The following is a 16,126-nucleotide window of genomic DNA, read 5'->3' on the forward strand; positions in this document are numbered from 1 at the left end:
GTGGATTCATCAGCTTTAACGGCTCCTGGCGTGTTCAGGGGATCCTGGCCATGTCCCGCTCGTTGGGGGATTACCCTCTGAAGAACCTGAATGTTGTCATTCCTGACCCCGACATTCTCACCTTTGACCTGGACAAACTGCAGCCAGAGTTCATGATCCTGGCATCCGACGGTCTGTGGGATGCTTTCAGCAACGAGGAGGCTGTCCGATTCATCAAGGAACGCTTGGATGAACCACACTTTGGTGCCAAGAGTATAGTTCTACAGTCCTTTTACAGAGGATGCCCTGATAATATAACAGTGATGGTGGTGAAGTTCAGGAATAGCAGCAAAACAGAAGAACAATAATTACCAGTGGTTCTCTGCCTCACGCTGAACTTAAAACAAACTCTTACATTTTAAACATAGTCGAAGGCTCTAGTAAATACCGTTAAGATTCTCCACAAAAAGAACAGATCCCTCTGGTCTTTGTTCTTTGCTTAACAGAAGGAGCAATACAACAAACACATTTTGAGTGATTATAAGAATTAAGTTCGTTCACACATATCTGTCTCCCGTGACCTTGCTGCTCCTTAGAAGCTAACTGTAATCTTCCATTTCAGAATTTTCTTTAAAAATCCTGCGTATGCTTTTCACTTGATTTTTTACCTCTCATTTCTAATAGAGGTTTGTTGAGATGCACAGCGGGGCAGGGCAGCGCTGCTGCTAATAGCAGGTGGTAGGAGTGATGGTGCTTTTCACTTGTAGGTGTGACTTTTCAGAACGATGCTCTAATGTGTCTCATCTCTCTTCTTTTTAATCTGCAGTGATAAGGTTGTGTTGGAGGAGGTCTGTGATTGTCGGGCTGTTACTGGTACAAGGAGGATGAGGAGCCAGCTGTCACCCGCTGTCACACAGCTGGCTCGCGCTTTGCTCCCCCTCCCACCCCCCATTAAATAAACCCCTGCCGAGCACGTGGTTAGGTGTAGGTACTGAGCTACCCGAAGACACGTGCTTGTTCAGTCCGTGCATTGCTTTACTAGCATTTCTTCTATGCCACGTTGTTAAAGTCCAGCAGGATACTGGCGGTCTGGGGTCTGTCACCTTCTCTATCAAAAAGAAAAAAAAAAAAGCTCTGTTGTGCTAGCAGCATGACTGTCATTCGCTGAGACTCACCTTTTTGTTATTTTTTTTGCATGGACTTTTCATAGGCGTGTAAGAAAACAATGCAAGATAAAATTCATTTCATTAGTGACTGTTCGGAGAACTAATCAAAGCAGAAGTTCCTTAGAGCTACCTAGGTGGAAGTCACGCCTCTTAAAGACTTCTTTGTAGCACCGCAGATTAATTTGTGGTTTTAATCTGGGGGAAGGCCTCCATAGAACGTTTTTTTGGTATAATGTATTAATGCCAAACAGTGTCATCGCACTGTTGAGATGAAAGTTTGTGATAAATCTAGATAAAATATTTTTAGATCTAACTTTAAATATTTAACTGTATTTTGGAATCTGTGACTGTTGTAAGTTTAAGCAATGGCATTCTAAGTGTGCCATCTGGTAACTTAGTTGGCTGCTTCATGAGCAACTGGCAGCAGTGGCAGCATGACAGGACAGCACGCGTCAGGGGAACAGAGTCGGGGCCCGAGTCAGATGTTAGTGTTTTGGGTGGCTTGCGTACCTGTATCATGTCCCCTGGGACTCCTCCCTCCCTTCGGAACGTGCTCCTGGATGATCCGCTGGCGTCTCTTGCCTTGGAGGTAGTGGAAGTTCTCCATACTTGGTCCCTGGGCTGAACCAGGGCCATCGGCTGTAATTATAGAGCGACTAACACTGTCTGCTTCTTGGGTGAGGATACAAGAGTAATTAGACAAAAAGCTATCGCCCTAAAGCATGTTCTGGGAAAGTGGCTTGCAGGGCTCTAAAACGCTGTGATCTGTTGTGGCTGTGTTAGCAGGTAGGATGTCTCTCAAGACAAAGATGAGAGCACAAATTCTGCTTTCTGTGCAAGAAGGAATTCCCATCTTGGTCTTTTCATTTTTATTCCTAGGTTAGCTCTTTCCTACCAAACTTCCATTCTTGAGTTTGTTTGGAGATAATCACAATTTTTAGCTGGATATGTTGCTATTGCCAGTGCTCTCCAAATTGTACACATGGCCTTGACCAGCCTCTTCTCGGTCAAAGCTGTGAGTAGAGCCCCTTGGCTCCGAGTAGAGGACAAAGCGTGCTAGTGAGGCACAGAAGGACGGAAGTGTCCAGCGTGCTCTGAAACCAGCCTGAGCAGCCCTTCCCCAGAGGATGGAAGGTTTCAGGCGTTCTTAAACACTCGAACAGGAAGAACAGCTTTCAGGGAATTTTAAATGCAAGTTTGCATTTAAATTGAGTGGGTAACAGGAAATGCTCGTAATCGCAGGGTACCTCAGTTGTTTTATTTTGAAGAAGTACTCGGGGTCAAATGCTGTGCAAGGAAAACCTTGTGTGATATTTTCAAGGGAGTGCTTAATCACATCATAATGCTACAGCAGCAGGATCGAAACCGGGCTCTAGGCAGAGCTCATGGTGCATGGAGCATTTGCCTTTCCTTTCTCCTTCACAGGTGATGGTTCTGTTATGCTGGCTTTTCTGTGTAGAACAGAGACTGGATGTTTGTCAGAACAGCTGTCCAGAGAAAAGAAGAATTGGACCTAGCAGTCCACGGAAGTCTAAAGCAGAGAGGCTTGTGCAGCAGTGACAGAGCTACCAATCCTTCACGGGCATTTGAGAAGTTGCAAGCGGAACAATGGGCAGCTCCAAAAAGAAATTTGTAGACTACCACCACTTCAGTGAGAAGCTTACGGCTGCCAGGAAACCTCTCTGCAGCGCACGTTCTTGAGGCTAGCAAGCATTGCTGAGGAATTCCAGACCTCTTGAGCACGGCTGGCTTTCTGGGTGCTCTAGCACTTGAGATAGCTGGGAAATGAGGTGGTGGGAAATGCGTGCCTTCACAGAGTCCCATAGCTGCCATAGGAAGCTCTGGGAGGGAGTAAAGCAAGCTCTCACATGGCTTGCTTGAAGGATTTAAGAAAACTCGCAGCACAATACAGAAGCGTCCTGCAGGCTTGCTTGGATATTTATGCCAGGATTCACTCACACACGTGGCTGCCCTGTCAGCTACTGAATCGGCTCTATCTCACCCTTTCAGCGTTTGCAGTTACAGCAGTGGTTGCTCCAGCCCCTTCAGCTGTCTCCGTAACACTCCCGCCCTTGTAGCAGCTCCCTTCCTGGCCACAGGTGTTAAGGCAGGGATCTCTGGTAAGGCTGTTGGCGTTTGTTGTTTTGTCTTGGTTTGGTTTACTTTTAAAAAACTGGTAACAGCTGCTTTAGGTTTAGAGATGAAGGACTAGTGGAGATGGAGGCTTCGTGCAGTCTTCCTCGTCCAGGCGCGGTGCCTGCCCACGTTCCCTGCCAGACGTCTCCTCAGTTTGCTAACCCAGCTGTAGCTCTCTGCAGCTTTCCGGTCGTGCCGATTTGTGCCAAATTCTGCTGTGATACATGCAGCTAGCTGCTGGATGGCCAGATTAAGTAGTGTACATATTGCTTACACAGCCTAAAAGATCTAGGGCCTGATTCTCCTGCCTTAATCATACATCCTGTATCTGGAAGGAGCTCCCAGCCACGTAGCCAGAACCGTCCCCGCGTGTGCCAGAGCCGTGCAGCAGGACGTGGCACGGCAGCAGGACGTGGCACAGCATCGGGGCGGCACGACCACCCCCCGCCACCCCGGCTGCTGCCCAAAGAAGGGGCCGGGGCGCGCTTTGGTTAGAGCAGCCCGCAGACATCGCAGAGCTCCCTCCTTGCCTTAGGTGTTCGCGGACGTTTTTTGTCAGTTAAGCTCCATCAGCGACATCTGTTCGTCAGGCAAGAGCATCTACTGGCAGGCAGCTGCTGTGTTAAGTTGCTGCCAAAGAGCATCTTTTGTACGGTCCAATATGAAAAGGGTACCTGTAATCAGCCAGGTACGTAATTATCCAGTACGTAAGTTATTCAGGCTCTTCCCAGTGCTACTATAAACTAGCAGTTTGATCCTGTGGTATATTCTAAAGACGCTGCCGCTCAGGGGACCGTTAGACACTGGCACGGTTTTAGACAGGCTGCTCACCGTGCCATCGTCACCCGGCCGCACCCTCGCCGTTTGCGGCTCCTTGTGCACCGCGGGAGGCCCAGGGCCGGGGCCATGGGTGCGGGGTGGTCTCACAGCTCCGCCTCGTGGTCGGCCCAGGCGCGCTGCGGGCACACGCGGACGGGATGATGTGATTTAAGGCTCCTTGTGCACGCTCCCCGGGAGGCGAACGCAGGCCCATTCTCTCAGGCCGCCTCGCCGCGCCGCCAGAGCAGCACAGGCAGGGCTCAGCATCACAGACAGGCCGGTGCTACGACGGTGCCTGAAACAGTTTGGCAGAGCAGCATCGCGCCCCGCAGCCCCTGCCAACTTACCCCGTGTGGTAACCTCGTGTGTGGGTACCCTCACGACACCGGTGGCCGCGTTGCCAGTGTTTGTCTGCGGGCTCCAAACGTCTGCCGGAGTGCAGCTCGCTCAGACAGCACCCAGGCTTGGAGGGCTCCAGAACTCATCGCTAGTCCCGCGTGAAACGCGTGCCGCTGCTTTTGGTGGGCACCCGGTGCTGGTGGCAGGGCAGGGCCATCCTGCCTCGGGGGACGGATGGTCACAGATAACGTTCTGGGGGCTGCAGCAGCACTGGAGGCCTAGCATTTCTACCAGTACTAAATCTGAAACGAATGAATCCATTTTACTGATCAGTGTTTAGATAAATACAAATAAAGTAAATGCCGTCTAACGTAATGAAGAATCGTCTACTGACTTGTAAACATAAGGTCAGCATCAAAACTACTGGTAGTGTTATTACAGTGTTATACCATTTACGCGTGGTAAAATTTAAAAAGTTGTGAAGATTTTAGGATACAGAAATTAGTACAAGAACACTGCATCAGCTTGAACTAACAGTGTTTGCTATATCACCACTAATGCTGAATCTTGAAAAAAAGGTTTTGTTCAGCTGCTTCTCAGAATAGATGACATTCTGGCTTTATATAGTATTAATATATTGCAAAAGTATGCAGAGAAACATTTAGTAAATGATTATATCAAAGGAAAAAGCCACAACTCATCAGCCTTTCATTTTCTAAAGTAGTTTGTTCGGCCTCCATCCTGAGGTCCGGCTGTACAGAACTGCACGATTAGGAAAACTAGAACGTGCTGCTCAAGTGTGACAGCTGTACGGACCAGAGCTGCTGCCCCTCAGCGTTATCAATATGCTTATAACTTAATCTTTCTAAATCTGAGGGCTCATATCTAATAAGACATACACAGTTAAGGTAATATTGATTTGAATTTTGAATTACTTGTATTTATGTAGTACTGACAGGCTCAGGTAAGCAGCTGTTTTAAATACCGGTTTCCCCCAGGTAGCCAGGGGTCCCAGGTTTCAGTTTGTCCCCAGTTACACGTAACATTGCAGACTTACTTTGCTCTGTTAAGCAAAACGTGTGCAATCAGAGCAGCTGGGGCTTGTCTAAAACCATAAATAGAGAGGCTGACATCAAGAGCAATTCTGGACTAAAGTTTTGAAATCCACTTTTATGAGTGTGTCAGTTCCTATATCTGGCATTAAGGACAAACTGAGGTGGTTGAGCAATAGGGAACTAAAGCTCTTTCGTCCTGCATTTAAAGGACCAGCCGTGTGTTCTTTTAAGCCTGTGCAGACCCATTAGTACCTCTTGGGACACAGGCGCTCAGAAATCTTTTTCAGCCTGTATACAGCAAAGCTAAATAAGTAATCAATGATAACGCCTTAGAAATGAAAATACAGGACTGAGAAACCTTGCTCTCTGCCCATTCCTACACTGTGTTCAGGGGCGTGAGGGTAATGCAGACAAAAGTGTACTTTAACTGCGTGTGCTTTAAGCTTGGTAATTACGAGAACAGTCACGAAGTCAAGCTGTGTGTCAAATACCTGCTCAGCGCCCCCCAGCAAGCAAGGCTGTGCCTGTGCCACCACGCTTCCAGGCCCCCCTGACAGTCAGTAGGCCAAAAGCAGCATGAGTTTGCTCCTGTGCCTCTGCCCATGCGCTCACTTGGCTTCATCTGCCGATGAAATCAGACTTTCACACCAGAACTGCCAGAGTCCCCATGTGATTTTTAAACTTTGTCCTTCGGGTAAGAAAAAAATGAGTTATGCTAAAGAGTTGCTTTTGGAAAAAGTTCTTTGGAGTTAGTTCCACTCTGTACTGAGCCATTACACTGCTCCTTGATAAACTGTTTCTTGCAGTGGTTAGCAAATACTGGATTTACAAATGACGTCCATTTTTGTACATTTCAAATCCGCCTGCCTTTAACATGTCAAACTGTAACAATCATGCTAGCCTTAAGGACAAAGCTAACAGGGGCAGGGGCTGCAAGAACAACTTTAAAGCCGTATCGCACGCGTATTACACTGAGTGCCTGCAAAACCACTTCTACCCAAGGCATTTGGAAGTGCTCTCAAAAAAAATGACCAAGAAAAAATCATTATCTCATTATGAAAATGAACTGCACAGTGGGGGTTCTGTACGGGTAGCGCAGATGTTTATTGGAGAACAGCCTACACAACACACAAGATAAAACCACCACGTTTAAGCAATTTGTCCTGCTGAAAGACAGCTTCCATTTAGCACAATGTCGCTGTATTCTCTTAGATAAAAGCCTCTTCAGGCTTCTGTTTTAACATTTTTTTCTCGCAAAGACACGTGTTTTTGAGATTGCATCTTTACTGCAAGCTCAGGAGAGGCTACACTTCCCTCTTACTTGAAGGACCACCACACAGCACTACCGAGAGGAGCACTGAGGACAAGGGCTGTGTCACCCCAGGTCAGAGAGCAGATTGGGATGCTTATGACATCTACGCACCATCGTCACTCGCACTATATAAAACCTCATTCGGGTCATTTGGATTAATGTGGCCTGGAAAATGAACGTGCTGCGTAGCAACTGTGGGAAGGCCGGAGGTAAACAGTGCTGAGACACAGACCCGCTCAGGAGAGGTCGCCTGGGGTGAGCGCTGTGTTCTTAAATGCTTATTTTATAACAAGAAAATTAAGTTCAGTCCCATAAGTGCAGGTGAGACAAACTGCCCTACAAAAGATAGAATGTTTCCTCGTACGAGTTGCAGGTGGACAGGGCCTTTAGCTAAGACTCACGGAACAGCAGTGTCTCAGACAGACTGTGCTTTAAGTCCTGTGAAAGAAAGCGTCTTTATGATTTTCAGAAACCCAATATATTTTTTCTGTTTGTTTTTCCCAAGTTGAGGTTTCTTTAAAATGAGGACTCAATTGCACGTAACGGGCAAATAAACCATCTGCCGTGCTCCATTTTAACTCTGTTTGCTTTCCTTCCTACATGGAGCCCTTTCATTCAGCTCTGGCTTACAGCTTAATGTGCAACACCCAGTAACTGCATTACAACTTGACCAGCTTAACAGTCAGACTGCAGAAAGCTTTCCATCTCTTTCCCCAACTGTAAGCAAATCACAGCAAACTTAATAAATGACCAAAGCGGTACACACTGGTCAGACAAAAACAGATGAAAAATAGGGAGTAGAGCTCTGCCTCCCCACCGCCTTCACCATCGCTAACATACCCATACCTGGTAGGCGCATCAGCAATTCGGTGTCACTTTGGTCGGTTAACCTGCAAGCAGCTTCTAGTTTAATTTTTTTTTAAAATATGATGAAATTACATCATTTACTGTACATCCATTTGTGAGTTACTTACCGCTTGCACGGACATCTTTTAGTACTAACTAGAGAGCATACCATAAAACTTAGGAAGATGTGCCCACCTGTCTGTGTGCTCTCACACTGAGCTGGTTGTAGAGAATAACGCCTCCGAATTTGCAGCACACACTTCGTGGCTTATACTGAACTTGTTTATTCTAAAACGCACACAACACACAGAAGCATTTTGACTTAGGAACTCTCTGAAATAACGTACGGGCAATACCGGCTTGAAATGCCAGACTGTAAACCTTTTGCTGTTCACCCTGAAGTAGTTCCCAAACATCTTTGACCAATGGATTATCAGGCTTTTCAAAACAGAAAGCCTGACACTCTTCATATCAACATCGTAACTGCTTGGCATTTTATGTTAATATGGCTTTCTGAGCTACCTGCGTGCACGGTAAAAAGAATATTAGGATTTGGAAAAATCTTAGCCTGTGGTTTATGCATCATTTTCAGTAAGCAGATGCTATAAAATTTGGGCCCACCACTGATTTAAATGCTTGTATTAGTTCCCAGTGTTAAGCTCTTTTACCTGTTGCATGGCTGCTCACACTAGAAACTCTCCCGATGCTTGCTTTAAGCAGAAACATTAGCTTAGTTGTGTGTTTTTCCAGCCTTCTAAGCAATAATAAGGTCAGACTCAAAGACAAACTAGATTTGGAAATGCGTTTCAGAAAAAAAAAAAAAAGCAGAATCGGGACTACTTTGCAGTGCAACTTTCTTGCAGAACTGATGTTCCCTTTAAATGACAATTTCAGGTGGCATAAACAGATCACTGTGTGATAAAGCTGCGTTTGTGAAAGCAAAAGCCTTGTAATCTATGATCAGCATTATCATCCTGGGGTGCAAATATAAAACTACCTTGCTTGGTGACGGTCACAGTTTTACTGCAGCACTGCACAGCCATTTATCGCGGGTACTGGTTTTTATTCTCTCACCAGGAGCACTGTCTGCTTTATCTACCCAGTTGCTGCAGATTGCATAGTCTTTCATAACCACATTTTTTTGAAAAAGCAATACAAACTATGCTGTAGTATCAGTGTTCTTGTGACAAACAATTTATTTCTAAACATTTTACCTGGCAGGCTTAAAAAAAAATGCTTTTTTTTTTTTTATTTAGGGGTATAAACAATCAAAGAGCAAGTTAACCGTTTCTCACAGAGCTCTCAGGATCTGACCACAGTTCTACAACAATCAAATAACGGATCCTAAAACAATAGGAATAGCTGTAGTTTTACCTCTGTTTCGGGAGCTACAATAGCATTCTTTTCTCAGTTATGCAATGCAGTATCTTTAGCTATTTGGTTTAACAAAAATATATATGTATTTTTGAAAAGCTTTGACCCTCTTAGCATACATTCTTAGAACACTGAAACCTGAAATACTTGTCTAGGCAGTATTTTCCCCAATACATCATTTTTATATATATAAAAAAAAAGTCCTATACTTCCATCATAAAACTATGTACAGTTATTGAAAAGACAGCAGAATTCAATACTGACCATAACCACAACGTAACAAAAACATTGGTGAAACCTCAGTCTTGGTACCAGAGGCTTCTGTACCTCTTCTAATTTGTCTCTAAGAGACTATCTGAAAGACAGCCAAATGTAAATATGTCATAACACGTTAGCTATAGTACAAATAAAGTGGCAGTGCTCTGTCATTCTGGATGTACAGGATGTAACTATAGTCTCCGCTGTGTAGTAGATGTGTCTAGAATAATTATGTTAATGTAATTGCAAATTCTGTATTGTTGTCTATTAGAAGTGTAAACTACTGAAACCTTGGTCTTGCCGATATGAATAAAGTGATTAGAATACCCATCTTTACAGATACAGTACACTTTGTCTTCTTTACGTTAGAAGCCCAGAACTTCATACTGCTTTCATTTTAAAACTTGAAGCAAGAAGACTATTTCTGAAATGGATATAAAGTTTTGAATGGATGTGAAGTGTGGTTCCAGTACCCCTCGGGATGCATCAGCACACAAGCACATACACACATGTACGGATATCTGCGGTACCTGATGATGCCACTGCGTTAGGGATGTCTCGGGCCCAAACTGCACATGGAGTATTCTGGGGCCAGACCTCTAATGGTCTGTGAACGTTACTAATGCTACTTGTAAGGCACCAAATCAATTCTGTTTTACATGTATATAAATATACACACACATGCACACAGAGTGCATCCCATTTTCAGACCTTCCCCTTGGCTTCTGCACACCCTACAAATCCAGAGCCCTGTAACACTCAGAACGATTACAGAGGCGGTATGTGTCAATAAGAAGGTAGCTCCGAGTTTCGTGCTGGGCAGAGAACAAATACCTGAAGGCAGCAAAGGATGATGCAGTTCACAAAAACAACAAAAGAAATCAAGTTAGGCAGTACCCTGAGAAGCATCTTCCAAGCTAGTTTCTTGGCATAAACATAACTCCTGTGACATTTTATACATTCGAGGAGATTCAGGCAGAAATCCCATGGTTACAGCAGACAGCATGCAGAAGCATCAGAGCAAGACAGGACAGCATATTCCGAAGTATCCTGCATGCATAGGATATACACATGGAAAAGTGCTTTGCGAATTCCTGATATTTTCACTTAAGAATATTAGAATGTCCCAGGGAAATGCTGCCATCGCAGCTTTCCCCCAGCAGCACAGTTGTCCTTCAGCCAAAGTCAGCTCAACAACCGTGCTTTTGTTTCGTGTGGCCCTGTGCGTTAGTTGAACACTTCTGCAGTACAATTCAAAGTTTAAGACGGTACAGCTTTAAGCTCATGGACATTTATACAGAATCAAAGGCAAGTAACTGAAGTGTTGGATGACAAATCCTGCCAAAACTGGATCATTTCACTTGGCTTAATGCCATGTACTGCAATCAAATGCCTATACTTACAGATATCAAAATTAATTTTATAAAGAAAGAACCGTTGTTCTTCTGGAATGATGACATTCACCTTGAGTATATTCAAGCAAATTCCAACATAAACATCCTCAAATTTAATAGGTTTGATATGATTCATCATTTCATAAACCCTCAGAGCCAGGTTTCCGTCCAATATATAACCCATGCCACTGCAGTACGGAGGATAAAAACTGAAAGGATATTCATCGTAAGAGATGTATGTTTTCTTGTAGAAGCCTCTGTAGGCGAAGCTACCTATAAAAGGATAACCAGTGAAAACAGTTTCTGAGGAGCTGAGCTTCAGAAGAAATTTTACTAAGTTACCCGTGTTGATGAAGACGTCAGAATCAGTCTTCATGACGAATCTAGCATTTGGACAGAACTCAGTCACCCATCTGAATGCCATAATTGTTTTCAAGGTAAGATTGTTGTAAGTGTCCATAAAATCTTGGCTAATTATGTCACCGTACAGGATGCTTTCATCTTCTACTGACAGTGCTGCAGACTTGTCTTCTCTTTCAGTTGCCTGACCCAGTAAGAACAGGGTTAGAATCCGATGTCTCCACCAGAAGCTCTGAGATCCCCATGTTATCCTTATGGCCTGCCTTGACTCCACATCATTAGGTCTTGAAGACACCAAGATGACTAGAAATGGCTTTATGTCTTTGCATTTCAAGTGTTCCCGTGACGTGAAGAGGTACGGTTGCTTGTAAACTGGTTCATATTCATAGAAATACATGGTGTTTGTATGTTCAATCACAGTGTTTGAAGAAAACGTGATGTACCACATTGTTATGACTGAAAATATGAGAAGAAGCAAGAAAATCCATTGTAACAGTCCCACATACATGACACTTACTGGAACTAGGCAGTAACTGATTTGTAGAAGTACATCAGTGGCCTTCCAAATCTGCACCACAAGTTCTGAGGCACATTTCTTACTGAAAAAGAAATGAACAGGTTGTATTCAGAAGGCTATTGCTCAAACAGTATCTTTTTCTTAGCTTGCCAGCTAGAAGTGTGCTATAATATAATGAAGACACATCCAAGATACATTGGTCCAGCTGTCACGTGCAGCATCCCATACGCCATAAATCAACGCTGCATCCCAGAAACAAACATGAGCAGAATACTGAGCTGCTGCTGAGTACGCTATGGATTGAAACCTCTTAAGCTTTCACCCTGGAAATTTCCCTTACATAAACCACATCTTGGCAAGAGATCACTCATCAAACATTTTGATCCCAAAGAAAGCCGAAAGCTCTCAGCACAATGTCTTCGACTCATTTCAATCTGGAGGAAGGAATACAGACCACAAAATCTAATGGCTACGAAGCATTTGTCAAATGGATGTTCGGAGGCTTCAGAAATGTGTAGTTTATTTCAAGGAAGGGAGGATCTGCTAGTTTTCATGAGATGGAGCAAATCAGCCAAGACAGCAGGTGAAGAAAGAAGTACAGGCAAATAATTCATCCATCACCTCAGGCTGAGCCTGAAGTGGAGTCCATGCTGAAGGTATAAGTACGGTACCAGGACTAGGTACTCAGACCACTACAGCTTTCTACAGCTACATTTAAAAACAAAATCCCACTCTTGTGCCCTCCATCCAGCAGTGCTTACCTTTGCCATATTTCTTTAAGATTACATACACTGTGAACATGTATTAGGTATCTTTAAGTGAAAATAATTACTATGTCATAATGTGGGACTTCCAAATCATTTCTACCCTGTACTGTGAAGTACCCGCAAGGACACCGTACGGATGGTGGAAGGTTCAACCTCACAGCACAATTAAATACGTTAACCTAGCTTTGTGAAGATCACTGCAGAGCTTGGAGTTTTCTTGATACAAAACATTTACCAAAAAACCAACGTAACATGCTAGAATCTGGGTTGATTTGATTTGCCAGAGCCCACCTGCCTTCTATTTCTGTGTGACTTGACTTGAAATAAACCTTCCCTAAAGGAAGCATTCGGACTCCATTTTGTCAACGATGCATAATGCACCACTTACAATGTACTAAAGCAATTGTATACAAAAAGCTGTTAAATGGAAGAACTTCAGACTGATGCCTCTCAAGGACATATTACCTCCAAACCGCTACGTGCTACAGGAGCCGATCCTTCACTGAGGGTACCTCACAGAGCTGCAGGTGAAGAGATGACTTTTATTAAGGACTTCCTAACATGATGGTGGTCTTTCCCTAGCTTACACAAACACAGAACCTCCGAAGTTTTGTGTTGATTCACTTCTGTTTCTCCACATGGATTAAACACATGCAAATAAAACAAAATTGAAGTCTGGCAAGCGCAGAGGAAAGAATCATCAGGACTGTTCAACCTACCAGTAGCTTAGGGAAGTTGATTCGAACCCCAAAGCACTCCCATTTCCCTTTCTTGTATGCGCTCCAAGCTGGTATTACCTGCCCAGCTTTATGGGAAGAAAAAAAGAAAGGTGCTGACTTCTTTTCTCTTTATACACCAACCTACCACCCAGGTGGAACATGCAGCTGCACAAGGGAGAAAAGAGGACGGGCAGCCAGAGGCGAGCTGCTGGCTCCCGCGGGCAGGCAGCGATCCATGGCAAGGAGAGGGCAGCAGCCAGCTGGTGCCAGGAGCACCACCAATGGCAGAGAGCATTTCTGGACATCCAAGGTCGCGTTCCTCCAGTGACACGCTGACCTCTTTGCAAGCTAGCACAGGTGCACCACACAAGGCTCTCGTGATGGTCAGGGGTAGAAACCACGCACCCCAAAGCATCAGGCAGCTATTTCTGTAGTGCTGAGAATCCATAATGCAAGCCAGTCATCCTCCAAGCGTGTTTGGCACAGAACTGTGCTTCAAACTCATGCAGCAAAAAGGGCAAATTAAAGAGGAAACCCTAACTGGACAGAAAAATCCACTTCTATTCCTAGCTCAGATGCTTAAATGACAGTATGTTCAGGATTGGTCCTTCCAAGGAAATGGTTTCATTTCTTTGTGAATTCACAGCTTCCTGGCAAGACTCAATAACGTTTTAGAGCATGCTATAGAGCATGCTCTATAGGAATTTTAGATACTCGTACTCTGTTATAGCTGGGTTATTATTTAGTGTGGGCGTTTTTGACAGGAAAAAGGCGGCAAATTATTGTAATAATTAAATTCTAATAATAACAGTGATCAATGGATAGACCAATTTAAAGGTTAAAAATACCTGCTATAGTTATAATGCCAGAATGAATAACAAAATTTTTTTTAATCAACTTGCAGAAATCATTTGCAAATGTATTTTAAGTTTTTGGCTTCTCAAGTTCTTCCTGTGGCTTACTACCGATAGCAACAAGAGGTATTTTTGCAAGATACCAGGCTATCCAAAACAACAATACTGTAAAAAATACTTTAAATCACTTTTTAATGACTTGCTATTGCTTCAAGTTGTCCGAGCAATCTTAATTTTCTGTTCTAGGCGAGCTTTCAGTAAGTGAAGAGCTTGCAGAGGTAGCGGCCCAAAGGTAGAATCCTTTAAATCTACCGTCCTGTGCAGGAAGAGTTAGGTTACTTTCATTTTCATACTAATAAAGATAGTGAGGCAGGATTTTGCATTCAGACCCGAGGCTCGGAGACGTTACCTGCTCGGGCCGTCCTGAGGTCAGCGCCCAGCTGCGGGGCAGAGGAGCTGCGGGAGCCGAGGCGGGGAAGAGGACCAGCACCATCGCGGCCCGCTCCCCGCGGGCGAGCGGCCGCCGCCTCACAGCAAGGCCGCCGCGGCGAGCCCCGGCCCGGGGCGGGGCGGGGAGCGGGAGGGGAGCGGAACGGAGGAGAAGGGAAGGGAAAGGAAGGGAAAGGAGCCGAGCCGAGCCGAGCCGAGCCGCCCGGGAGCGGGCCCCCACCGCCGTTACCGAGCCGCCCCGCCGCCCGTGATGGGTGCCGCGCGGTCGCCTCAGCCCAACGGCCGTTCCCGCCTCAGCCCAACGGCCGTTCCCGCCTCAGCCCAGCGGCCGCTCCCTCAGCCCCAGGGCCTCAGCGGGTCCGCGGCCGGGTGCCCCCGCTGGGATCCCCGGGGGGCCGGCCGCCCCCCTCTTTTTGTTTTATGACCCCGGGGTTTTAAACTGAGCGTGCCCCACAAGCGAGATAGCCTCGCCCCGGCAAAGCAAACACACCTTTGGACAAATCAAAGGTGGTTTTCGCAGCGTCCCAAATGCTTGCTTTCCTGGGCAAATGCAGACCGCTGCTTACCGGGCGTGTGTACAACGCCAGTTCGCTCCGGATTAGCGCATCGGGCTTCACTCTGCATCCACAGCTGGAGGCTGCCCGTGGCCCTCTGAAAGATGTGAGTGCGTGTGGTGGATGGAGTGGCGTTGTACCCTCCCAGGATGCAGCACTCGGATGCGTGTCAGCACTTTGCAGCCCTGCTCTTTCTGTAAGTGAATTAGGCTCAAGCCTGCGGCCCTGCCCGCAGAACCTTCCAGCCGCAGACTGCTGGATGCCGGATGCTGGATGATGGATGAAACCTGCAGTGCCACTCGGCGGGCCTCCTGCTAGCGGGTGGAGAGGCCTCGCCATGGTACACCACGTGCAGGTGACCGCGGCTCTGCCGGCATCGCATACCGCTGCACGAGCTGCTAAGGAGCACAAGAAGTCATCGGAAGTGGCCCTGAGTTACAAAACCTTTCTCTGAACCAAACCAGTGCTTGACTGAGGTACAGTTTACAACTGTGGAAACACGCAGTCCTCAGAAAGTAGCTGTTCTGTCCTGGAAATAAGTTTAGTTTGCTTGTAAAAAGTCAGACGTCGTTTAATTGCTTCTTTAAAGTGATAGTCAGATTTAGTAAAATAGCAGTTGAGACCATAAATGTCGAATAGAGTTGGAGGAAATGTACAGGGCAGAGAACTGTAAGTAATCTTTAAATCACAGCACTACCCAGGGATACATCCATCCACGCTGTCACAGCTCACGCAGGAGGGAGGTTTTGCCCTTTATCAAGATAACCATATTTCATGGAAATGACATGCTATTTTGCAGGGAATTATGATTCATTTGACTGTGCTAACAATGTGTTTTGCATAGTTGCCTCTCTCCCCATCTTTCAATTCATATACATTATTTATAAAGAAACAACAATACTTTCTTCCATGGTTTAATACTTTTTTTTTCCTGAAAGAAATCCTATACATAATCTATGTATGTTATTAAACATGAAAAATGTACAAGAGTGAGTCTGTCACTGTCATCTTTTGTTGCCCCCAATTAGTTCTGGTATGACCCTTTTAGCTTCAAGAGAAACCAGCTTATAACTTGTCTGTCAAGACTGACTTTTTTTTTTTTACATAATGTGTAATATCCGGGGCAACTGATGTCGTAATTACCAAAATGATTACCCTATCAGTCAGCAGCTCATTTGGCCAGAAGACCTTTACATCTATTTGCTGATTATGTACTTTCTGAAGCAA

The 16,126-nt window shown here is 45.3% G+C and overlaps 3 protein-coding genes across 10 annotated transcripts in view; 2 read left to right on the forward strand and 1 right to left on the reverse strand.

Moving 5' to 3' along the window:
- Positions 1 to 9,612, forward strand: part of PPM1L (protein phosphatase, Mg2+/Mn2+ dependent 1L) — an 86,933-nt gene extending 77,321 nt beyond the window's left edge. For all 5 annotated transcript variants that reach the window (XM_050712641.1, XM_035557172.2, XM_035557173.2 and 2 more), the window contains exon 4: positions 1 to 9,612. In XM_050712641.1, coding sequence (XP_050568598.1) covers positions 1 to 347 — 347 coding nt within the window. In that variant the 3' untranslated portion in view covers positions 348 to 9,612.
- B3GALNT1 (beta-1,3-N-acetylgalactosaminyltransferase 1 (globoside blood group)) overlaps positions 6,962 to 16,126 on the reverse strand; it is a 22,207-nt gene continuing 13,042 nt past the window's right edge. For 2 of the 4 annotated variants that reach the window (XM_035557178.2, XM_035557179.2), the window contains exon 3: positions 6,962 to 11,637. In XM_035557178.2, the coding sequence (XP_035413071.1) occupies positions 10,587 to 11,637 (1,051 nt within the window). In that variant the 3' untranslated portion in view covers positions 6,962 to 10,586. Of the gene's footprint in view, positions 11,638 to 13,041; positions 13,128 to 14,911; positions 15,043 to 16,126 lie in introns of those variants that run through there. The other 2 variants (XM_035557183.2, XM_035557180.2) reach the window with 2 other exon arrangements.
- ARL14 (ADP ribosylation factor like GTPase 14) overlaps positions 15,227 to 16,126 on the forward strand; it is a 2,833-nt gene continuing 1,933 nt past the window's right edge. The window contains exon 1 of the mRNA XM_035557185.2: positions 15,227 to 15,375. The gene's annotated coding sequence lies outside the window, so the exon portion shown is untranslated. The remainder of the gene's footprint in view (positions 15,376 to 16,126) is intronic.

The sequence above is a fragment of the Cygnus atratus genome, chromosome 9 (genome assembly GCF_013377495.2).
Source record: "Cygnus atratus isolate AKBS03 ecotype Queensland, Australia chromosome 9, CAtr_DNAZoo_HiC_assembly, whole genome shotgun sequence".
In the NCBI taxonomy this organism is placed as follows: Eukaryota; Metazoa; Chordata; class Aves; order Anseriformes; family Anatidae; genus Cygnus; species Cygnus atratus.